Below are 25,575 nucleotides of genomic sequence, written 5' to 3'. Positions count from 1 at the left end.
GATGGCCACTTGTCAGGAATGGTATATACTATAGGGTCTCCTGCCTGAGCGTGGGTTTGGACTAGATGGCCTCTGAGGTCCCTTCCAGCCCTAAGCATTCTATTCCCGCCTTGCAGAGCTGATTCTGCATCTGCAAAGTTGCCTTCACACACCCTACAGACTGCACTTTCCACCCCTGGGGAAGGAAGGTGAGGCAGGGAAAAATCTCTGGACGTAGCGGAGGAGGGGGGAAATATTGCGGCAGGAATTTTTGTCAAGGGCTTTCTGGATTTTGGCAAGGAGGAGAACCAATACCGGGGGGTCTAGAAATGCATGCAAAATAATCTTCCCCAGATCCCTGAGGCAACAACGATGTGCTTTTGTGGAAAGAAAAGGAATTGTTTTGCACACATGCCCTTATTTGCCATTATTTTTTACGGTTTCCTTCTGCAGCTTCTGTATGTCCACCAGGAAAGGTGGAGGGAGGAAAAAAAGGGTGGGCTACCCTCTTAAACAGGGGGCTCTTTCTCTCTCTCTTTCTCCCTTCTCTCTTTCTCCCTTCTCTCTCTCTCTTTCTCCCTTTTCTCTCTCTCTCTTTCTCCCTTCTTTCCTCTCTCTGTCTCTCTCTTTCTCCCTTCTCTCTCTCCCTCTCTCTCCCTTCTCTCTTTCTCTCTTTCTCCCTTCGGTCTTTCTCTCTTTCTCTCAAGTTATCCCAAGGCAGATTTCAAAATGGAAGATAGAATTCAATTTAGTAGGAATACATAACTTTTGAAGCAGAGCTCGGATTTCAAAATTAAGCTTATTTTCATGTTCTATGAGCTGGAAAACATTGAAAATCCACATGATTTTCGTGTGCGAGGTTTTCCTGTGGAGTTATCCCAGGCAGATTTCAAAATGGAAGGTAGGAATACATAACTTTTGAAGCAGAGCTCGGATTTCAAAATTAAGCTTATTTTCATGTTCTATGGGGTGGAAAACATTGGACATCTAAATGATTTACGTGTGCGAGCTTTTCCTGTGGAGTTATCCCAAGGCAGATGTCAAAATGGAAGGTAGAATTCAAATTAGTAGGAATACATTACTTTTGAAGCAGAGCTCGGATTTCAAAATTAAGCTCATTTTCATGTTCCTCGGGTTGGAAAACATTGGACATCCACATGATTTTCGTGTGCGAGCTTTTCCTGTGGAGATATCCCAAGGCAGATGTCAAAATGGAAGGTAGAATAAAATGGAGTAGGAATACATAATTTTGAAGCAGAGCTCGGATTTCAAAATTAAGCTCATTTTCCTGTTCTTTGGGGGGCGGGGGGACATTGAAAATCCACATGATTTTCGTGTGCTAACTTTTCCTGTGGATTTATCCCAAGGCATATTTAAAATGGAAGGTAGAATTCCATTTAGTCGTACATAACTTTTGAAGCAGAGCTCGGATTTCAAAATTAAGCTCATTTTCACGTTCTATGGGGTGGAAAGCATTGAAAATCCACATGGTTTTTCGTGTGCGAGCTTTTCCTGTGGAGTTATCCCAAGGCATATTTAAAATGGAAGGTAGAATTCCATTTAGTCGTACATAATTTTGAAGCAGAGCTCGGATTTCAAAATTAAGCTCATTTTCACGTTCTATGGGGTGGAAAGCATTGGAAATCCACATGGTTTTTCGTGTCCGAGCTTTTCCTGTGGAGTTATCCCAAGGCATATTTAAAATGGAAGGTAGAATTCCATTTAGTCGTACATAATTTTGAAGCAGAGCTCGGATTTCAAAATTAAGCTCATTTTCATGTTCCTCGGGGTGGAATACATTCAAAAAACGACATGGTTTTCGTGGGCGAGCTTTTCCTGTGGAGTTATCGGAAGGCCTATCTCAAAGTGGCGAAAGAACTGAATGTATAGGAAAGAACTCAATTTATAGGAATACATAACTTTTGAATCTGACCTCGGATTTCAAAATTAAGCTCATTTTCATGTTCCTCGGGGTGGAATACATTCAAAAAACGACATGGTTTTCATGGGCGAGCTTTTCCTGTGGAGTTATCCCAAGGCCTATCTCAAAGTGGCGAAAGAACTGAATGTATAGGAAAGAACTCATAACTTTTGAATCTGACCTCGGATTTCAAAATTAAGCTCATTTTCATGTTCCTCGGGGTGGAATACATTCAAAAAAACGACATGGTTTTCGTCGGCGAGCTTTCCCTGTGGAGTTATCCCAAGGCCTATCTCAAAGTGGCGAAAGAACTGAATGTATAGGAAAGAACTCAATTTATAGGTATACATAACTTTTGAATCTGACCTCGGATTTCAAAATTAAGCTCATTTTCATGTTCCTCGGGGTGGAATACATTCAAAAAGCGACATGGTTTTAGTGGGCGAGCTTTTCCTGTGGAGTTATCCAAAGGCATATCTCAAAGTGGCGAAAGAACTGAATGTATAGGAAAGAACTCAATTTATAGGTATACATAACTTTTGAATCTGACCTCGGATTTCAAAATTAAGCTCATTTTCATGTTCCTCGGGGTGGAATACATTCAAAAACGACATGGTTTTCGTGGGCGAGCTTTTCCTGTGGAGTTATCCCAAGGCCTATCTCAAAGTGGCGAAAGAACTGAATGTATAGGAAAGAACTCAATTTTATAGGTATCCATAACTTTTGAATCTGACCTCGGATTTCAAAATTAAGCTCATTTTCATGTTCCTCGGGGTGGAATACATTCAAAAAGCGACATGGTTTTCGTGGCCGAGCTTTTCCTGTGGAGTTATCCCAAGGCCTATCTCAAAGTGGCGAAAGAACTGAATGTATAGGAAAGAACTCAATTTACAGGTATACATAACTTGTGAATCTGACCTCGGATTTCAAAATTAAGCTCATTTTCAAGTTCCTCGGGGTGGAATACATTCAAAAAGCGACATGGTTTTCGTGGGCGAGCTTTTCCTGTGGAGTTATCCCAAGGCCTATCTCAAAGTGGTGAAAGAACTGAATGTATAGGAAAGAACTCAATTTATAGGTATACATAACTTTTGAATCTGACCTCGGATTTCAAAGTTAAGCTCATTTTCATGTTCCTCGGGTGGAATACATTCAAAAAGCGACATGGTTTTCGTGGGCGAGCTTTTCCTGTGGAGTTATCCCAAGGCCTATCTCAAAGTGGCGAAAGAACTGAATGTATAGGAAAGAACTCAATTTATAGGTATACATAACTTTTGAATCTGACCTCGGATTTCAAAATTAAGCTCATTTTCATGTTCCTCGGGGTGGAATACATTCAAAAAGCGACATGGTTTTGGTGGGCGAGCTTTTCCTGTGGAGTTATCCCAAGGCCTATCTCAAAGTGGCGAAAGAACTGAATGTATAGGAAAGAACTCAATTTATAGGTATACATAACTTTTGAATCTGACCTCGGATTTCAAAATTAAGCTCATTTTCATGTTCCTCGGGATGGAATACATTCAAAAAACGTTATGGTTTTCGTGGGCGAGCTTTTCCTGTGGAGTTATCCCAAGGCATATCTCAAAATGGCGAAAGAACAGAATGTATAGGAAAGAACTCAATTTATAGGAATACATAACTTTTGAATCTGACCTCGGATTTCAAAATGAAGCTCATTTTCATGTTCTTCGGGGTGGAATACATTCAAAAAACGTTATGGTTTTCGTAGGCGAGCTTTTCCTGTGGAGTTATCCCAAGGCCTATCTCAAAGTGGCGAAATAACTGAATGTATAGGAAAGAACTCAATTTATAGGAATACATAACTTTTGAATCTGACCTCGGATTTCAAAATTAAGCTCATTTTCATGTTCCTCGGGGTGGAATACATTCAAAAAGCGACATGGTTTTCGTGGGCGAGCTTTTCCTGTGGAGTTATCCCAAGGCCTATCTCAAAGTGGCGAAAGAACTGAATGTATAGGAAAGAACTCAATTTATAGGTATACATAACTTTTGAATCTGACCTCGGATTTCAAAATTAAGCTCATTTTCATGTTCCTCGGGGTGGAATACATTCAAAAAACGACATGGTTTTCGTGGGCGAGCTTTTCCTGTGGAGTTATCCAAAGGCCTATCTCAAAGTGGCGAAAGAACTGAATGTATAGGAAAGAACTCAATTTATAGGTATACATAACTTTTGAATCTGACCTCGGATTACAAAATTAAGCTCATTTTCATGTTCCTCGGGGTGGAATACATTCAAAAAGCGACATGGTTTTCGGTGGCGAGCTTTTCCTGTGGAGTTATCCCAAGGCATATCTCAAAGTGGCGAAAGAACTGAATGTATAGGAAAGAACTCAATTTATAGGTATACATAACTTTTGAATCTGACCTCGGATTTCAAAATTAAGCTCATTTTCATGTTCCTCGGGGTGGAATACATTCAAAAAATGACATGGTTTTCGTGGCGAGCTTTTCCTGTGGAGTTATCCCAAGGCCTATCTCAAAGTGGCGAAAGAACTGAATGTATAGGAAAGAACTCAATTTTATAGGTATCCATAACTTTTGAATCTGACCTCGGATTTCAAAATTAAGCTCATTTTCATGTTCCTCGGGGTGGAATACATTCAAAAACGACATGGTTTTCGGTAGGCGAGCTTTTCCTGTGGAGTTATCCCAAGGCCTATCTCAAAGTGGCGAAAGAACTGAATGTATAGGAAAGAACTCAATTTTATAGGTATCCATAACTTTTGAATCTGACCTCGGATTTCAAAATTAAGCTCATTTTCATGTTCCTCGGGGTGGAATACATTCAAAAAACGACATGGTTTTCGTGGGCGAGCTTTTCCTGTGGAGTTATCCCAAGGCCTATCTCAAAGTGGCGAAAGAACTGAATGTATAGGAAAGAACTCAATTTTATAGGTATCCATAACTTTTGAATCTGACCTCGGATTTCAAAATTAAGCTCATTTTCATGTTCCTCGGGGTGGAATACATTCAAAAAACGACATGGTTTTCGTGGGCGAGCTTTTCCTGTGGAGTTATCCCACCCCTAACCCCTAACCCCCAACCCCCAACCCTAACCCCAAACCCTAACCCTAACCCCAACCCTAACCCCCTAACCCTAACACCCTAACCCCAACCCCTAACCACAACCCCCAACCGTTAGATAGTGAGAAAAGAGACTCGAGACAAGCGTGTTTCAGTTCTTTATTTAGTTCATAAAATATGTTCTAACCGCGGACCCGCGACAGCCTTTTTTATAGAGGCTGCTCGCGCCTCGCGGCCAATGACGTTTGTGTTATTGGAGGGTTTTCCCCTCCCCTTTGGTTAATGTTTGGGGGATTCCCCCCCCCTCTGGTTTTATTATAGTCTGTTTGGTGTGGTATTCGTGTGTGTGGATGTTCTATGTTACCCGGGTTGTCGGTGTTTCTTTCTATTGTTCTAGACCTTATTTGGTCTATGTGTCTTTTCCAGCTTCTTCCGTCCTCCGTTTCTAGCCGGTATGACCGGGGTCCCGTTATTTGGGTTATTCTGGCCGGTATCCAAAGTGGGTCCCCTGTAAGGTTTTTAGCGTATACCAGATCCCCTGTTGTAAATGTGTGGTATTTACTGGAGGAGTCTGGTGGCTTTTCGGAGTTGTAAGTGGGGTGTAATCTATCCAGGTGTGACTGTAGTTTCCTGCCCATCAGGAGTTCTGCTGGGCTCTTGTTAGTCGTAGTGTTCGGTGTTATATGTTGGAAGGTTAGCATTTTATTGATTTTGTCTTGGATGTTGTCTGAGACTAATAGGTCCGGTAACCCATGTGTTGCGAATAGTTTTCTTAACTGTTTGATGACGGCTTCTGTCGTCGTGGACTGCATGACGCTGACCTCCAACCAATTGGAGTAAGCGTCGACAATTATTAAGAATGTATATCCTTTTGAGCGACCGGCAAAATCTATATGGATCCTCAACCAGGGGCCCCTAGGTGTCTCCCACTCGAGGGTAGGTGCAGGAGGTGGGGTAAGTCTGGATTTCTGGCGTTTAGCACATGTTCCCACCCATGTCTCAATGTCTTTTGTCCATCCCTGGCAACCAGACGTAACTCCTGGCCAGGGATTTCATTTTGACGATACCCGGGTGTATTTTGACGATACATGTCCTTCATGTAGCATGCACAGTACTTTTTCCTGCATTCTTTCATGAATGACAATTCTATCCCCCCACAGTATACATCCCTTCAAGATCGATAGCTCAGTTTGTCGGTCCAATCACAAAAACGGCAATGCGAGCCGATCACAGTAGCGTTTCAGAACCAATCACCACACCACACCACTAACTAACCCAGACCCCCGACCCCACCCCGACCCTAACCCCAAACCCTTCTTACCTGACTTTCAGTTTCGATCTTTTGAAGTGGGATGTCTTTTTCTGTCCATCTCTTGAGAGCTTCGGCCTCATGTTTTCCTATTAATATTAATAACGTATTAATATTAAAAAAACAGGATAATAGCCTAAAAAATCCTATTAAAAGAGTTTCCCCCCCCTTCTCCCACTTATTCCTTCCTATACCACAGGATGGCAGTTTCCTGTTTCCCTCACAAAAGCGGCAGAGAAAAAAGAAAACTTTTCCAAAATGCCCTCAAAAAAGTTTTCCTGTCCCTTAAGGAGAGCGTTCGAGTTTTCGTAATACCGTATATTAATAATGTTAATAATGAGGCGTTTCAATTAATAATAATTCGGAATAATAAACTTTGAAACCCAGCTTGGCGAAAAAGTCGCCTCCCGAGGAACTTGTCCGTCAGCGCGGCCGTCCCCGCGTCCCCCACCCCCATGCCGAGAAAGGGAGTAGAAGGGACGACTTAGAGGGACGGACGGGAAGTCCGCCATGATGGGAAGGTCATTTTTCAAAGGCGGTAAGGGACGGACGTGGACGACGGACCGGAAGTTCTTACCGAGAAGGTCGCTGCCAAAGGAAGTGGGGGGGAAGGGGAAGACTAAAAAGAACGGACTGGGAGTCGGCCGTCGTAGAAAGCTCGTTCTTCTCAGGCATGGGGGGGAACGGGGGACGGCCGCGCTGACGGACAAGTTCACTGTGCCGCAAAACGCGCCGCGAAAGGACGTTGAGGGGACGACTTAGAAGGACGGACGGGAAATCGGCCATGATGGGAAGGTCATTTTTCAAAGGCGGTAGGGGACGGCCACGGACAGGAAGTTCGCCTTGCCGAGGTGGTGGCCGAGAAAGGAAGTAGAGGGGACGACTTAGAAGGACGGACGGGAAGTCAACCGTAATGGGGTGGTCATTTTTCAAACGCACTGGGGCGCTCGCCTCGCCTTGCGTTTTGCGGCACGGTGAACTTGTCCGTCAGCGCGGCCGTCCCCCGTTTCCCCCATGCCTGAGAAGAACGACCTTTCTACGACTGCCGACTCCCAGTCTGTTCTTTTTAGTCTTCCCCCTCCCCCCACTTCCTCGCGCAGCGACTTTTTCGCCACGCTGGGATTTTAAGTTTATTATTCTATATCGCCATAATAAAACGCATCCTTATTAACATTAATAGGGGCAGAGGAGGACAAGGGGCCGCAACGCAGGGAGAGAAGGAGTTCCGAGTTAAAAAGGCGAACGAAAGTTTAAACCGAGTTAAAAAGGCGAACGAAAACTTCAGTGCTCTTTCTACGGGACAGAAAACGGTGCCCTCCTGTGGTGAAAGTCGGTATTGCGGCCACACAGAAAAAAAAACACCTTTTCAATGGCATTTTTTGAAACCGGATTCTTTCTCGTGCGCCTGTTCTGCAGAAGCCTGGAATTGGAAAACAGGGCCTTCCTGTGGTCCAAGAAGGAATAGCAGCCGGGTGGGGGAGGGGGAAGACTAAAACGAATGGACTGGAAGTCGGCCGTCGTAGAAAGGTCGTTCTCAGGCATTGGGGGGAGGGTAGACGGCCGCGCTAACGGACAAGTTCACCGTGCCGCAAAAGGACGTTGAGGGGACGACTTAGAAGGACGGACGGGAAGTCGGCCATGATGGGAAGGTCATGTTTCAAAGGCGGTAGGGGACGGCCACGGACAGGAAGTTCGCCTTGCCGAGGTGGTGGCCGAGAAAGGAAGTAGAGGGGACGACTTAGAAGGACGGACGGGAAGTCAACCGTAATGGGGTGGTCATTTTTCAAACGCACTGGGGCGCCGCCGCGGACGACGGACAGGAAGTCGGCCATATTGAGAAGGTCATTTTCAAAGGAACTTGATCGTCTCAAGAGCAACGTAGAGGGGCGGGGCTTTTTTCCCGGACGCTCTGCTCTGTGGGCCGCACTTCTCCATCTCCTAGATCCTGGGTGAGAGGGGGGGGGTAGGGGACGCTTGCGCGATGTCACAGGGTTGCCCTCCCTGTTTTGGTTTTTCCTAAACAATAAAACGTCATTGTGCACGAAAAGCATTGTTCCCCTTTTTCCCTAATCTTCGGTAAATCGTTGCTTTCCCCTTCGGCTACTCGCTTGCTACTGCACCGTCTTCCTCGCTTGGATAGGCCTCCACTTACGACGGTTCCTTTAGTGAGTTGCTGTGGGACTTTCTCACAGGCTGCTGTGGTGCCTCCGCGGTCACGGGATACAAACCGGAGTACGTGGGGACTGGCGTGCTCTTGGGATCGTCCCCTTTTGGGTCTTTTTCCAACCGAGAAAAAATTGGGACTTGGTTGTTCTGAGCAGAGGGCTGCCTGTACGTTGGACGTGGAAACGGCTGGTGCTTTTGGAAGGGAAGGGCTGACGGAGAAAATGATTTTATTATGGTAAATCTAGGCTGCTGGCCACAGCTCCACCGGTTTCCCGGGGATCTCTTGTCCGACCCCCGATCCCCTAATCTCTCTCAATCGTGGAAAGAAGCAAATTCTTCGAGTCCCTTGATAGCAGCAAGGTCGTTCCATCTGCAGTGATTTAGGACGGCTCTTTCCTTGTATCTCTGAAGCGGGCGGATGTAAAGTCTCCTGAAGAAGACTCCGGCCCAACAACAAAAGTTATTCTTGAACCTCCATAGATGGGGAACCGCAATGGCTTCCTCCTTCCCCCAGGGGACGCAGACGGATGTCCAGTCCGGTGAAAACGCAATCTACTTTGCTGTGGCTTGAGAGGCCGGGATCTACGTCACCGGTCTAAGTGGCGGCCGTTAAGAAATATAATACCAACCGTCCACTTCCTTACCTTTAAACTCCAAGCTCTCCCTCTCCCCCTGCGGAAAGGATAGGATGGTCGTGTAAAATTCGGCTGTAACTTAAGATCGCGATGTGGTGAAAATGAACTTAAGCGGAGGCTTTGAAAAACAAAATCCAACTTGTATTGATCAATAAAAGGGTAACACCTCTCCTCACATACGCAGAGATATGTGAGGAAAGTTACAAAGCATATAGACAAAAGTAACTCTTATATCTTAATATTCTTTTAGAAGTAGTTTAGATTTACATCTTTCTTGCAAAAAGACAAACGTCCTTCTGGCACTTCTTTATCTTTCATTATCCCTTCTCCTATTGTCTGTTAATTGATTACTTAAGAGGGCTATTGACAACCTACTTCAAAAGTGTTTAGTCCTTCAGATATAGGGAGTTACTTCTCAGGAAAGTACCTTTCATTCTCAGGGGGGTGGAATGTAAACCAGATGAATTCAGATTGATATAGATGGGATAATCATCTGTCTTCGTATGAGAGAGAGATAACCAATGGCAGGCTAGTTTTACAACACATGAAAGGTTAGAGAAATCCACAACAGCAAGATAAGAAATGCCTATAGAGATAAATACTTCTATATACATAGGAAAACAACTGCCTAACATCAAGATAAAATATGCCTATAGAGTAACTCTCTACTTAATGCTATATTTTATTTCATTCCTTTATTTATTACCCTAACAGTCATCTTGGCCACAACATGCCAGACTGTTTCTTTCCAAAAAGGCAGGCTGGTAGAATGTCCTCTCAGCAGGACTCCAACTGCATCTGTCCAATGGGCCCGGTTCTTAGAAAGAGGGAGAAACGGGGGTTATACAGGCAGACTTTTTCTCCAAAAGGGGGCAAGGGAAAAGACAAAGAAGCTACTGAAGTTGCCCCTGTGTGTTTGGGAAAACAATGCCGACGCGATGGGACCCAAAATATTGGAACCCGCCCTGTGTTTTGTCTGCAAAGTTGCCCATCAGCCTGTCCCTTCTCCTCCCTTTCGGTTTTGGATTCTGCTGCTGCTGCTGCTTAGAAGGCCCTGTGTGTCCTTTCCCAATCTCTCCCTCTGGCCAGAAAGGAAAGCCTCCGGCCCCGTAGGAATGGGGCCTTCTCTGCAGGGCTACTGGACTCTGCGTCAGGACCCTGGAGAGCGGCTCTTTCCCGGACTCTCGGAAGACTGAAGAATAGGGGGATGTTTCCGTCTCTTGGACCGAGCTTCAACTTCTCCAGACTCTTAACCAGAACTCATTTCAATGGCATAATGTTGCTCTAGTTTTCACTTGCTATTATTTGTCTCAAATTAAGTGCCTTGATGGTTTAAAAACCAAAAGTACTGGTGTTAGAGGCATGCTCTGTTAAGGCTACTCTTCCGTGAGTTTAGGGTGAAATGGAGGGTGGCGATTGTTGTTAAGGGGATTTTCAAAGTTTAGGTTACAGCTATATTTATTGCTACAGTTTAATTTAGTATGTTAAGATTTATGGTGTAATCTATATAGTTATTTTCTAATTTTACACTTGGTACGTTATTTTATAGCTAGCCGGCTTTTGTTTCTTCTGCCATCAAGGCACCTCAGAATGATTAAATTTATAGCAACGTGAATGCCATTAAAATTCTTAAAACAAAATAGGAAGCTGTCAAATTATAGCTCAGCAAAAGAGAGGAGTTCGTACCTTGTTCTTAAATACCTGGAGGATTCTGCTTCACAGCCCGGGAGCCATAACAGAAAAGGCCCTTTCCCAAAGAGCAGACAGTTGTGGCCGTGGGAAGAGACGAAAACGTAGAACTACGCTGCCTTCGGTCCGATCTAAGTATAGTACATAAAATTATATATTGCGATGTCCTACCTGTCAATGAATACTTCAGCTTCAATACAATACTTCAGCTTCAATACTATAACAATACAAGAGCACGCAATAGATACAAACTCAAGGTAAACCGCACCAAACTCGATTGCAGGAAATACGACTTCAGAGTGGTCTATGTCTGAAAACAGAGTGGTCTATGTCTGGAATACTCTACCTGACTCTGTGGTTTTATTCCCCGAACCCCAAAAACTTTAACAATTATTTATTGTGACTTGTATAAAAGGTGAGTTCTAATATAGTTTTTTTTAAAAAAAACAGTGGGCCCGTTTTACCAGTTCTCCTATCAGGTGACCGTCTTCTCCTTCGACCCAAGTAGGGCGGGAGGTGTCTATTTCATAATCAGCCCATACATTGCATTACGATCGCACAATCTGGATGCTAGCAGTGAACGTTAATGCAATTTCAGGAAAACAAAGTGGTGGTGACATCATTTCTCCCATATGCATCTTTTAAGTTTTGTTTCTGGGTGGGGAGGAGGTAAGAAAGACTGCAGAGGCAATCTGCAGCCTTGATGGATGTGTGAGAAAGCCAGAAGGGGCTGGTTAGTCAGGCCTACTGGTGGTGGTGCCGGAATAGAGGCGTGCGGGTGCTGGGAAAATCAGAGAAGATGTGGTGGGTAAATCTGGAAGCGAGGAAAAGCAGGGTGGCGCTAAAGTCAAGGAGGGGAAACGAAAAACAGGCTATGATTAATGGACAGAGCGGCAAGATCAGGGTCACTGCCCAGTGGTGGCGCAGCTGGAACGTTACAACTTTATTGTCACTTTAAATGTAAACTAATCGGCATGCGGTACGTTAAAATTAAATTTCATACAGCTCTCAAAGGGTCATCCTCTCCCCTCGACAAATACAAACGTGGGTGCCCTGCTGACTTTGCGTTTATGATTCACAGCTCTCACCCTGCCAGATCCCACGGTTGCCCATACTGCCCTTTTCCTGTAAGATCTTTGTGGTAGTGGGGTCTGGTAGCACGGCAGCTCAATAGATGGCTGGATTGGGCACCTAATTTCTGCTTGGAGAGCACAGATTAGAGATTCTAGATAGGTAATCTGTCCATGTAGACTGGTATATTTTTTATAAAGAGGACAGTATCCAAGTTTGAAAAGAGTACTGCAAAAGACAGCTGTAAAACAAGTATTACACTGAACTAAGCCAGTCATTTCAAAATAAAATAAAATCACAATCTCAAGCGCACTTACCCTAAATGTCTTATCGGTATTCTTGGTTTAGTTATATAAAACTATCTTTCTCCTTTCTGCTCACCCTCTGCTTCCATTACAAGCAGCTAACCCTAACCCCTAACCCCCAACCCTAACCCTAACAACCCTAACCCTAACAACCCTAACCCTAACCCTAAAACCCTAAACCCTAAACCCTAACCCCTAACCCTTAACCCTAACCCTAACCCAAGTCAAAATACGGCCAAATTCGGCCAAATTATTTTCTCTCACGGCCAAATTTTTTTATGCAATATAACATGAGGATATATTGTTTTTTGTTTTTTTAACTGTTTTTAAATGATCAAATCATAAAAAATAGTCTTTATTCGACAACGTGACATGACGTCATGGGAATATCTGCGTTGTTTTTTTTAAGCAAATTTTATTAATTTCAAAGACAAACAAATCATCATCAACCATTACATATTTGAACCTTTTTCCATTATAAATTTTACAAGTCAGATAAAACCTTATTTTATACAATACAATTCTATTTTAAGCCATTTCCATATGAGCATAAAAATACCTCTTATCCAATTTCTCTTTACTTCTCTTTACTCTTATTCAATTTCACTATTATTATTTCATCTATTTCTTTCCGACTTGGTTACCATTATTCTCATTCTGTATTTCTACAAGGTTTTATTAATACTCTCAAAAACATAAACACACAACAAACAAACATATAAAAAATCTTTTAGGAAAGTAACTTGGCCCCAGGTACCTCTCTTTATATGGGCTTCAATTATATTCATGCTCATCTTGCATATCATTACCTATTTTATTTACCATTCTATATCTTCTATATAAACTTCTCCACACATTTCACTCTTCATAATTCTATCTTATTTAATCCATCTTAATTTAAATCATTATATTTGTATCTTTTGCCCATTCTTTATTATCCCTCTATCTCATTCCTTATAATGAAAAAAAAAGAATTTCTCCTGAAATCACTAATCAGAGTATGATGCCTTTCTATCCTCCCCCTAAATTAATTAGATTAACATTTAAAATAACACCTAATACCCAATCTGATTCTGCTTGGTACATTCTATCTACTATTTTTTTTAATAATAATAAAAACAGAGTAATAAATCCAAAATGATTAAATACATAGTTAAATAATAAATCTAAATATTAAATCTTATGACATTCCCATTGCCTTTTCAAAAAACAAATGCTACTATAATAGTTTTATAATAACATCAATACCATAGTCATATTAAACTCTTTAATTAAAACTCAATATTCTAAACATTCCCTTTAATATTTTATTAAATTTTAAAATCAATCATTATTAAACATTTCAACATTTTAATTTCTTATTAACTCTTAAGCCATTCTAATTTTCTATTTCTAATACAGATGTTACAATACCATCTTATGTACCTTGCAAAATCTTTTTTAAGGAAATTGTACTTTACCCTTTGTCCCTAAAAAAAATTCCTGCGTTTCTTTACTCACATCCAGGCTAGGCAGCTTACTTCAAATAACCGCTACTACCGTTTGGAAAGCTCACGGCCAAATGCAGCGATCCTGAGGAGGGGGGAGCTAGGGCATGAGGGTTTTTAGGGGGATTCCCCCCCCATTGAAAAAATATAATCACTAAACAAATAAAACGACACAAAAATAGCAATTATATATAAAATCCTTATGAAAACTGAATGCTCAATAACCATCTTTTCTAATTCTTTTCTAATTTTCTTGCTAATATACATGCGCTGTGCACATACACATTACACATAGCTGCCTTACCATGCATGCAGAGTACACGCACAATGCGTTTAGCTAGCTTACATGTACCATAGGCGTATTCTCTCGGTCACACATCCAGGATTTTCTGTGACGCTGCGCGCCGGCTGGCGAGAAAACAATCCAATACTGAGATGTTTACATCTGAGTTAACAACCGCTTATATTACGCAGCGCTGTTCACAGTCAGAAGGCTTCGGCCTGTGTATCGCGTCATTTTTCAGAGGTTTTCAGACGATCTGACAGTCATTTTCATGCGAATATATTGTATTGAAAACTGGTATTCGGCCAAAATTTCGATTTCACAGCCAAGCAACTTTCATACGGCCAAATTTCCGGCCAAATATATTTGGCCGGAGACATGATTTTTTTCACGGCCAAACAGATTTCTATACGGCCATATTTCTCAAATTTGGCCAGAAAAACGGCCAGATGGCAACCCTGGTACCCGCCTGGATGAACACAAAAATGCAGTCAAAAAGCTGGAACACACTTCCTCATTAGTCCAACACATGAAAGCCACAGGTCATAGCATCGACTTCAATGGCACCAAAACCCTAGCCACTATAGAAAACCCCAGCCACAGAATTATCAGAGAAGCCATAGAGATTGAAAAAAGACCTGAAAGCATGAATAGAAGAGATGATTTCACCAGACCGTCAATTATTTGGAAGCCTGCACTCACAAACAAAAAAATCTCCACACCACTAGCCAGGCAAACACCTGGGCACAAACAGATCACCCCTGATACCTCCAGCTCAAACACACCCCAACCAGGCACCCAGATGAAACCTAGCTTCCTAACAAATGATAGCCGTCCGTTTACTCGGAGCCAAGCTGCACTAAAAGCCTCCAATACAGGAACACAATGTTGCCAGCCAATCAAGACACAAAAAAAGCCACAAAACAGACAGGAGATATTAGAAACACCAATCAAGCAGAACACAGCAAACTCCAAGACCAATAAACACAGACCAAGACTCCCAACCAATCAGGATGAAGAAAAAACCATTCTGGCACAGCAGTAGGCTAGCCCCAAATTTAAAACTGAAACAACTGTAAAAGTCTCACAGATGAACACAATACACAAGCCTGATGATGGCAGATGAGATTCTGCTGAAACGTTGCTACTTTAAAAGCACAACTATAATGACGTGCGAAAATACCTGAACAAAGCTGAATACCATACATGTAAGTACCCGTGAAAATTTAATAAATAAATATATATATATATATATATATATATATATATATATATATATATATATATATATATATATATATATATATATATATACATACATACATACATACATACATACATACATACATACATACATACATACATATACCGTGTTTCTCACATAATAAGGCCGGGCCTTATTTTTGACCCAGCGGCTAGGGCGTCTTTTCGGGGTGATCCCCCCTTGCATCCTCGGGTGGGTGGGCGGGCGGCGACAGCTTGGATATTCGGGAGACCTTCGGGTTCGGGCCACCGTTGCTTTCCCTTCTCCCTTGCTGCCGCGGCGTTTGGCGCAGCCACGTGCGGCCAGTCAGGCTCCTCCCTGCAACCGGAGCCCTGAGGAGACACTTGCTTCAGGCGCTCCCGTCTTCCCTTTGCTTTCGAAGGTAAAGCGAATTATTTTACAAAGCCTCCCCTGCCCGAGAGGGCAGCCCAATCCCACTTGGGAGGCTAATTTCCCGGGCCTCTTCCGTTCCTCCCGACCTCCCTACACTGCACGCCTCTGACGCGCCGGTCCCTTCAGCCCAGCGAGCTCTTCCACCTCAAAGAAAGGCCAGGCGGGCTGCTGCAGGGCAGCAGCAGCAGCGGGTCTGAGCCGCTCGCAGCGGAAACAGCCACCACCCTTAGCCCGGCGCGGGGAGAGCGAGCGAGGTTAGCGCCCGCCAGCCCGTCCTTCCTGCCTTTGGAGGCACCTGCACCAGCGCCTCCGCGGCTCGGTTTCCCCTACGGCGGGCCCTCCTTTCGTGCGGAGGGCTGCGGGGAATGCGCTCGCCGAGAGGATCTCTCCCTCTCTCTCCCTGCAAGGTCAACGTCTGCGCTGCGGAGGAGAGGGCTGCAGCCAGTTCCTCCTGCTTGCTGAGAGGTGAGGAAGCCGCGGCTCGCCCGGGTGAGATTTGAGAACGAGGGGCAGGAAGAGGCACACACACACCCGCGGCTCGCTTTCCCAGCTCTGCCCAGCATTTACGGCTCTGGCGCGGCCCTGGCAGGATGAGCGGAGGGTCCGGCGGGGAGGCGCTCGCTGCCCGCCAGGGCCGCGCCAGAGCCGTAAATGCTGGGCAGAGCTGGGAAAGCGAGCCGCGGGTGTGTGTGCCTCTTCCTGCCCCTCGTTCTCAAATCTCACCCGGTGAGCCGCGGCTTCCTCACCTCTCAGCAAGCAGGAGGAACCGGCTGCAGCCCTCTCCTCTGCAGCGCAGACGTTGACCTTGCGGGAAGAGAGAGGGAGAGATCCTCTCGGCGAGTGCATTCCCCATGCCCTCCGCACGAAAGGAGGACCTGCCAGTAGGGGAAACCGAGCCGCGGAGGCGCTGGTGCACGTGCCTCAAAGGCAGGAAGGACGGGCTGGCGGGCGCTAACCTCGCTCATTCTCCCGCGTCGGGCTAAGGGTGGTGGCTGTTTCGCTGCGGCGGCTCAGACCCGCTGCTGCTGTCTGCAGCCGCCCGCCTGGCCTTTCTTTGAGGTGGAAGAGCTCGCTGGGCTGAAGGGACCGGCGCGTCAGAGGCGCGCAGTGTAGGGAGGTCGGGAGGAATGGAAGAGGCCCCGAAATTAGCCTCCCCACGTGGGGGCTGCCCTCTCGGGCAGGGGAGGCTTTGTAAAATAATCGCTTACCTTCAGCAAAGGGAAGACGGAGCGCCTGAGCCAAGTGTCTCCTCAGGGCTCCGGTTGCAGGGAGGAGCCCTGACTGGCCGCACGTGGCTGCTCTAACACCGCGGCAGCAAGGGAGAAGGGCAGCAAGGGAGAAGGAAGAAGCAACGGTGGGAGGTCTCCCGATATGAAGTGCCCCACCAACGCAGGTAGCACCATATCCGGGCATGCAACAAAAGTACTTCCTAACGGCAAGCCCCCGCTTCCCCCATTTCGCATGTTTAATATGGGGCTTAATTTGGGGGGAGGGGCTTAATTTGATTTTATGCCAATAAAACATGGTGGGGCTTCCTATTGGTGGAGGCCGTATTGTTGGAGAAACACGGTATATATATATGTATGTATGTATGTATGTATATGTGTATGTGTATATGTATAAATGGATCTTTGCTTATTCGGGTTTTCTCCCGCGTAAAATTGGAAGTATCTTGGCAACGTTTTGACGAAATCTCATTCGTCATCTTCAGGCTTGTGCCTTCAGCTTTGTGCTTCTTGGAGTAATGTGAGCTTACATTACTGCAAGAAGCACAAAGCTGAAGACACAAGCCTGAAGATGACAAATGAGATTTCGTCGAAACGTTGCCAAGATACTTCCAATTTTACACGGGAGAAAACCCGAATAACCAAAGATCCACATACAAATACCCGTGAAAACCTCAGAAAATTATATACCGTATTTGCTGGCGTATAAGACGACTTTTTTGCCCTGAAAAACATGCCTCCAAGTGGGGGGGGTCGTCTTATACGCCGGGAGGACTCCGACTCCCACTTCGAGCTTGAGTTGCAGCCGGGAGGGAGGCTGGGGGGGGGTGTGTGTGTGTGTGTGTGTGTGGCGGGTGTCACTCACCACGCGCTGCGCAACCTTTCCCCCTCTTCCTTCCTTAGTGGTGTGGGGAGGAGAGGATTCGAAGATCCTCACGTGCGGCGTACTTTTCTTTTTCTTTTTTTCTTTTTGCACGCAGGTTTTGCATGCGGGCGGCTGTAGGTTAAGGATGGGGGAGCCCCTGGGTGGGTTATCAGGTTTTACGGTGCTTCCAACATGTGCGAACGGTGGGAGAGCGGAGAAGAGAGCGAGCGAGCGCCCCGCTGTGTGAAATCCTGCCGTCAAAGCAACACTGGGGGAGGCAGGGTATAAATTTACCAGGTTAATGTAGCAATGGTGATTAATGCCCAGAACATTGTTTGCGGGTATTGGTGTGTGTGTGTGTGTGGTGGTGGTGAGGAGAGGTTGTCCTTTGAATGCGGAAAAGTAGGTGTGACCTTGTGTAGGAAAATAAAGAGATCCTTTTTAGCGTGTTTGGCTTCTTTGCCTCCCCTCGTTCGTTTTGATGTGGAGATAATGGCCTTCGGGCGGGAGGGGAAGAAAACTGTAGCTGGATCATTTCAAATTTCACTTACTCTCCTGCCTCACTTCAATATGTCTGAGCGACTCCAGATACTGGAAGACTTTTTGAATGAAAGTGTTACCTCCATATATTTTTTTTAAAGAGGGCCACTTGGGGGAAAAAAAAGATTCTAAGGAATTCCTTGTTTCTTGATTAAAGAGAAGGCATTGAATATACTGTTCCTTGGCAGCCTTTTCAGTGTCCGGGTTTTTGGTGTGTGTGTGTGTGTGTGAGAGAGAGAGAGAGAGAGAGAGAGAGAGAGAGAGATCAGCTGTATTGAGAAGAGAACGTTTCCTGTGTTCTCATTTTATTTACAACATATTTTACGCTTAATGGTAAGCAATGAAAAATATTTTTAAAACTCATTTCTAAACTCCATAGCTATTGGCATATTCTTGGTTCAAAATTGGATTAGCTCATTTCAAAATTGTCCAAAGCAGAAAAGTGCGTCAAAAAAAAAAAAAAGTGCAAAAGTGGAAGGTGTGTGGAAGCGGGGTAGTCTTATACGGCGAGTATATAACAAACTCTATATTTTGAGTGGAAATGTTGGGGGGTCGTCTTATACGCCCAGTCGTCTTATACGCCGGCAAATACGGTATATATATATATATATATACACACACACATATATATATACACACACATACACATATTATGTGTGTGTGTTACCATATATAATATGAAAATATATATTACTATATATAATATGAGAGAAAGATAATTTTGGGAAGTTGCATAGTGGAGGCTCCACATCTTTTAGCGCCAGCTTGCTGTTTTTCTGCATCTCCAGAAAAGAAAAGAAAAAAAGAAAGGAAAAACAGGCAACGAAAACGAACAGAATGTTCAAAACCTCAGAATGAATGAATGAATCGGAAACCGTGAAACCCAACCCGCGATAGCTTCTTCCCGCCTTCCTGAGGCGATAGCTTCTTCCCGCCTCCCCCCGTTATCTGAATAAGTCTACCGGCCGAGACTCAGACCTCGCGAGAGCCGAACGGGCGACTCGCTCGCGCGGGGCAGAGTTCTTCCCCCTGCTACGGAACTCTCGCGAGATTTGGGTGCCGAGCGCTCGCGAGACCACGAGGGCGCGGTCTCGCGGGACTTGGCTGAGGGGGCAGCGGCAGCGGCGGGCAGCCGGAGCGCGATGGCGGCCGAGCGGGGCCGCTGGCGGCAGCAGAACCAGGACGCTCCGGGGCAGCAGCGGCGGCGGAGGTGGCGGCAGCAACAGCAACAGCAGCGCTCCAGGCCCGGGCTGAGGCGGCGGCCGAGAGGGCCGGGCCGGGCCTGGCGAGGCGGCAGGGGGTGCTGAGGGGGCCTCAGGCCTGCCGGGCGCCATGAGCCAAGGCAGTGGAAGCGGCGGCGGCGGTGAGCCGGAGGCCAAGGCTCTCCACACCAAGAGGCTCTACCGGTGAGCCCATCGTCCTCGGACGGCCCCGCGGGACTACAGGTCCCATCATTCCGCGGGCCAGGAAACCCCGCGCGTGGCATACCTCGCGGCTGTGTGTGTCTGTGGGGGGGGGGGATGAAATAAACGCCTCATCGCCCCTTCTCGGCCCGCATGTAACCATGCGGGACTCCAGCACCCATTATCCCCCGCAGGCGGAGGTGGAACGAGGGCACGTGGGTCCCTGCTGGCTAGCAGAGGAGGATGGGTAGGCTTATGATGATGATTTAGGTTAGTGTTAGCCCGCGGGGAAGGAAGGGAGGGCGGAGGGGGGGCGACTGTAGGTAGTCCTCAACTTACGACGGCCCGTTTAGTGACCGAAACTTAACGGGCGGTGAAAAACAGCCGCTTCCCCCTCCCCCTTTTATCGACCGTTGCAGTGGATCGTGTGATTGAAATATGGATACTCGTACTTTTGACGGTTGCAGAGTCCCGAGGGGGTGAGGGGTGTGTGTGTGAAGGAATCCCCTTTTGAGACCTTGGCAAAGTCAATGGGAAGCCAGATTCACTTAACGACCCGTGGGCCAGAAAGGCTGTAGGATGAGGCAAAAGCTCACTTAGCAACATCTATTTGGGGGGGGGGGAGTTGGTTTTGGTCATTAAGTCGAGGCCTGCTACCTACCCGGCCAACATGGGGGCAGCGCTTTTTGGCATTGGAGGTCCTGCTCCGAAATGCAGCTGTGGAGGGCTGCAGGGACTGTCCCACCAGCGAAACACGTACCCATTTGAAACCCTCTCCCCATTGTCTCCAGCTAGTGCCCACGCTTTTTAACTCCTTGCCTGTCCCCTAAATCAGCAGCTAGTTTTTGTCACAGCCTCTGTGAAGGGGATGAAAGGGTAAACGGACAGCCTTTGGAGGGGGGTCCTTGAGGTTCTCCAAGCTTGGTGGTTTTCTTGTAGACGTTTCATCACCCAACTAGGTAACATCCTCAGTGCTAGAAGGGAAGGGGGGATGCGGAGAGGAGGAGGATTGTGGGGTCCTCAGTGGTCTCTGAGCTTGGTTCTTTTCTTGCAGACGTTTCATTACCCAGTATCAGCATCATCAGTGCAGTGATTTCATGACTTAGTTGGTAATCAAACATCTGCAAGAAAACAATGAAGCTCAGAGAGCACCCAGGATTCCAGAGTCTTCCTCCCCCTCCCCCCTGCAGACTTCACTCTCTTCTGGCACTGAAGATGTTACCTAGTTGGGTAATGAAATGTCTGCAAGAAAGCAAGCCATCTCAGAGAGCACCCAGGACCTCACAGTCTTTCTCGTCCCCACTGCAAGCTCCTTTCTCTTCTAGCACTAATGATGTTCCCTAGATTGCGGGAGTCTGGAGTGCATGTCACGCCAGATTAGGGGGCAGGCAGCCCACAGGGCAGTGATCCTCCTTTAAACCTACTCCACGATTTGCCAGTTGGCCATGCCTGGCTGCTACAGCCAGCAAGAAAAAATGTGGCATGTGCTCAGAGGTATCAATCAGGCAACTGAGCATCTTCCCTCCTGGATTCTGTGGGGATTCCCCAGACACCATTGATAATAGGTAGTTCCCAAGGACTTTACACAGTTCCCTCAACTTCTTCAAGTTAATTCCTGTTCTTCTGTGCCCTCCAATAGCATTCTCGGTTTTGGGTGAGAGGATATTATGCTCCTATTTTCCAGAGGTCTTAAAGCTATAAGTATCTCCCCCCCTGCCCCCCCCGCCCCAAAAAAGCAACACACCATGACATGAATGTCAAGTCAAGGTTTTGACACTTGCCTTGTGAGGATGACTTTGCAAACACCACTCTTTATGCTGTGGTGCTTGAACATACTGGCTGGTACACTCTGGATGGCTTGATCTGTCACATTTCCTGGTTTTGGAATGCTTGGATTGTGGCCATTGAACTTGGCAGCTGGTGCCACTGTGAGGTCTTTTAATAGGCTTGCTGTCTGCAAAGGTCCCTTTATATCCTAGAGAAGAGCTACTTTTAAGCAGCAGCTGGTGGGGGGGTGTTAGTACAATTCAGCAATGTTCCTTTTGGGAAGGCAAAGAGCTTAGATTTTGCCTCCTCCTTTCTCCTCCTCCTCCCCCTCCTCTGCAAACCCCACTCTCTTCTAGCACTGATGATGTTCCCTAGTTTGGGTCATGAAATGTCTGCAAGGAGACAACCAAGCCCAGAGACCACCAAGGACCCTACAGTCCTCTTTCCTTCTCCATCACTACTCCTCCTCTCTGCAGTCCTCATTCTCTTCTAGCACATGATGTTACTTAGTTTGGGTCACCAAAGGTATTTTTTCAAAAGGCAACTGGACTGCCTTAGGGTTTTTTTTCTTGAAAATGTTTTGTTTCTGATCCAAGAAGCTTCTTCAGTACTGATTGCCTTTCAGGCAGAACTGAAGAAACGTCTTGGTTGAAAATGAAACATTTTCAAGGAAAAAAAATCCCAAGAAAGTCCAGTTACCTGTTGGAAAAGCATGTTTGGGACAACCATGATCTGGATGATCGAAAATCTCCATAGTCAGATTGGATTGTGGCTTTTTCTTGTCAATTGAAGCCATTGGGGGATGAGAAGTCTAATTTTACAGCCCTTTAGCTATGCATTCCAGAAAGGTGGCTGTCTTAGATTCTGATAGTAAAACCCACAATTGCACACTAAGCCAGGGGTCGCCAACCTTTTGGACCTCAGGGACCACCAAACTCATAATTTTAAATCCCATGGACCAGAGACCATGGGAAAATCCCCAAAAAAGTCTACAGGAAAATCCCCCACCCCGTTTTCCTACTGATCGATCGTTCTTTATTTGGGATCGCAGGATCCCGTCTCCAGCTCCGTTCTCGTGGGGGGGGGGGGGTAGAGAGAGAGACTTGGCTTCATGCAAGGAAAGCATCAGAAGTCTTTCTTTCCCTCCCCCAAACTCTGCCAGAAACGAGTCTTTGCTAGCGAGTCTTGGAGCAGGAGGCCTTGCAGGGTCCCAAAGACTCATTTCTGGCAGAGTTTGGGGGAGAGAAAGAAAGACTTTGGCTGCTTTCCTTGCGTGCAGCCAAAAGCAGAAGAAGAAAGAAGTGAAAAGAAGCAGCCCAATGGCAAGGCCAGGCGCATGGGGTGCGTGGGGCAAGTTCTTCCCCTCCACCCACCCTTCCCCTCACTACCTCATGTTGTTCCCAATGCAAGTGATGCAAGCCTTGGTTCCCATGGGCCCTGTGGGCGGCGCAGCCTTGTGTTCCCGCGCAGCCTGGATTAATTGCTTTGGGGGTGACATTTCTCTGCAGACCACCAAAATTTTCTCGCGGACCACCAGTGGCCCACTGGTTGCCGACCACTGCACTAAGCCATAAATTATTGTATGCAAATTGCTATGGGTTCATGTAACATGCTAATAGATAGTCAAACCATATTTTATTTTATTTATATTTCATACTTTCTTATCTGTTCATCTTAATCAGAGTGTTAGACCTGCCCCAAGTCAGGACCCTTAGGAAAGAAAAACCCTCGACTCCCATTTTGGGTGAAGTGATAGGTTCTTTTACTAAAGGTTGCTGGTTGCAATAAAATCAGGCTAGAACTATGAAAGGTTACATATTTTCCTCTCATCCCGGCCTTCCCTCTTCATGACCAGTTTGTCTTTAGCCAATGGTGAGTCGCATAGGTGTTTTGAGAATCACTGAGATGTTAGGGGCAACCCACATTCCACTCTCAGGGTATGTGGCCTTGAAGACTTGGCACAAACTGGTTCTGTGCCTCTGTCGTCTTCGTCAAGCTTTCATCCCCTCTTCCCTATTTCCAATTACATCTCCGTACATGTTTATTGCCCATTTGTCCCCCTCACCTCTAGCTTTTGATGGCAGAATGCCAGCAAGGCACCAAGCCAAACATGGCAGAAGTGACAGAAAGGCTCTGGGTGGGATGCAGAGGGTCTCTGGGTGGTATATAACAGCTTCACGTTATGTCTGAGCCCAGCTGAATAATTTCCGAACAACCCTTCTTCCTAACTTGAATGCCTCCTGTGCTTTTCGTAGAGCTGTGGTTGAAGCAGTGCATCGATTGGATCTCATTCTTGGAAACAAGGCAGCTTATCAAGAAGTATTTAAGCCAGAGAACATCAGCCTGAGAAACAAGTAAGAAAGTTGGGATTTCTTTATTCCATGTTCTGCATTTCAACCACACATGAATGGCCTTGAAAAAAGGACAAAGATGCAGCAGTGTTACTCACATTGAACAAGTCTGGATAAAGTATTTGGGAAAATTTAGTTCCATTGAAATACAGAATATGATAAAAACGTATTCCTCTGCAGCAAAACTAGCTTGCTATTCATTCATTCATAGCAAAGGATTCTGTCTAGGGCTTATATTCCGGAGTTTCAGCCTCAATGTAATTCCATTGCACAGAATATTGTTTGGAAGCAGCTTCCTAGATAAGCAGCCTCGTAATCTCAGTTCTAGCTCCTGCTTTGCAAATTGAGTGGCTTTGATGGGTGGGGAAGATACTTCCTGGCTTTCAGCAAAATGCAGTTCTTAGTCTTCGAAAATTGCAGTAATACTGCATAGACATTGTGGCACAGTGCTTAAAATGCAGCATTGCAGGCTAACACTGCCCACCGCCATCAGTTCGATCCTGACCGACTCCAAGTTGACTCAGCCTTCCATCCTTCCAAGGTCGATAAAATGAGGGCCCAGATCGTTGGGGGCAACAGGCTGACTCTGTAAACTGCTTAGAGAGGGTTGTAAAGAAGTATATAAGTCTTAAGTGCTATTTCTAGGAAGGAAGGAACGAAGGGGCATGATGGTGCAGTGGTTAGAATGCAGTATTGCAGGCTACCTCTGCACACTGCCAACAATTTGATCCTGACCGGCTTAAGGTTGACTCGGCTTCCATCTTTCCGAGGTGGGTAAAATGAGGACCCAGATTGTTGGGGGCAAGAGGCTGACTCTGCAAATCATTTAGAGAGGGTATATAAACCTTAAGTGCTATTGCTATACAAGGAGCTTGCTTATGAGCCAAGGGATCTTGAAATCATCCCACTGGCAGCTTATTTGTCACAGCAAGATCTGAGGAAGTGAGGTCCTTTTGGTTCCTTCCCTCAGATCTTAGGCACATAGATATGATTAGGACTTTATTTATTATTATTATTTTTAAAGTACTTTTGAGACAAATTGTGAGCAGCTTCTCTCTCTCTGCTCTTCCTTCCTGCCCTAGGCTCCGTGAACTGTGTGTAAAGCTGATGTTCCTGCACCCTGTGGACTATGGGAGGAAGGCAGAGGAACTGCTGTGGCGGAAAGTTTACTACGAAGTCATCCAGCTGATTAAAACAAATAAAAAGGTATGCGATAACCCAACAGGGAGCCACAGCAGAGAGCCCAAAAAGCCGCAGGTTGCTGTCTAACCTTTTGCCTTCTGTGTTGGAGGCACTGTTGGTCTTTTTGTTTTGGTGTGCATTTCATTTGGATGATAACCAAATCACTCCGTGACTGTTAGAATAGGAACAGAACAGAATAGAATAGGAGAATAGAATGCAGAATAGAATAGCATGGAATAGCATAGAATTCTTTATTGGCCAAGTGCGATTGGAGACACAAAGAATTTATCTTGGTGCATATGCTCTCAGGGTACATAAAAAGAAAAGAGACATTCGTCAAGAATCAAAAATCAGGTACAACACTTAATAATAGTCATAGGGTACAATAAGCAATCAAATCATACTAGGAAACAGTCAATTTTATGGTTGACTAGAGACGAGGAAGATCAATGAGAATAAGGAATGATTATATGTATATATTCTATTTAAAGTTACAGAGGAGAATTATGTAATATTACTATTGGATTTAGCGAAGTAATGACAATAATTGATGTTAGGGAGACTGTACCACGTTCAACTTTTTTATTGTAAGAATTGTCCGTCTTTGTGTTTGTTTAATTGTTTAATAAAGAAAACTTTAAAAAAAGAATAATCAGGTACAGCACTTAATGATAGTCATAGGGTACAATAA

General features: G+C 45.5%; 1 protein-coding gene and 1 long non-coding RNA gene across 2 annotated transcripts in view; one reads left to right on the top strand and one right to left on the bottom strand.

Moving 5' to 3' along the window:
• Window positions 1–5,238: 5,238 nt before the first annotated feature.
• On the bottom strand, window positions 5,239–6,528 carry LOC148129477 (uncharacterized). The gene is made up of 2 exons (XR_015745320.1): window positions 6,275–6,528; window positions 5,239–5,769 (listed from the first exon to the last, which is right to left on the bottom strand). It is a non-coding gene; the product is annotated as an uncharacterized LOC148129477 (long non-coding RNA).
• Window positions 6,529–19,222: 12,694 nt separating this feature from the next.
• Window positions 19,223–25,575, top strand: part of SMG5 (SMG5 nonsense mediated mRNA decay factor) — a 41,833-nt gene continuing 35,480 nt past the window's right edge. Inside the window, exons 1-3 of the mRNA XM_087943492.1 lie at window positions 19,223–19,587; window positions 23,607–23,705; window positions 24,785–24,908. Of these exons, the coding sequence (XP_087799618.1) occupies window positions 19,514–19,587; window positions 23,607–23,705; window positions 24,785–24,908 (297 nt within the window). The 5' untranslated portion in view covers window positions 19,223–19,513. The remainder of the gene's footprint in view (window positions 19,588–23,606; window positions 23,706–24,784; window positions 24,909–25,575) is intronic.

Source organism: Notechis scutatus, chromosome 14, assembly GCF_049901735.1.
Source record: "Notechis scutatus isolate UNSWTSFEM ecotype Mainland chromosome 14, rNotScu1.2, whole genome shotgun sequence".
NCBI lineage: Eukaryota > Metazoa > Chordata > Lepidosauria > Squamata > Elapidae > Notechis > Notechis scutatus.
The sequence above is the reverse complement of the archived record's forward strand: the minus strand, read 5'-3'. Positions and strand labels throughout refer to the sequence as shown.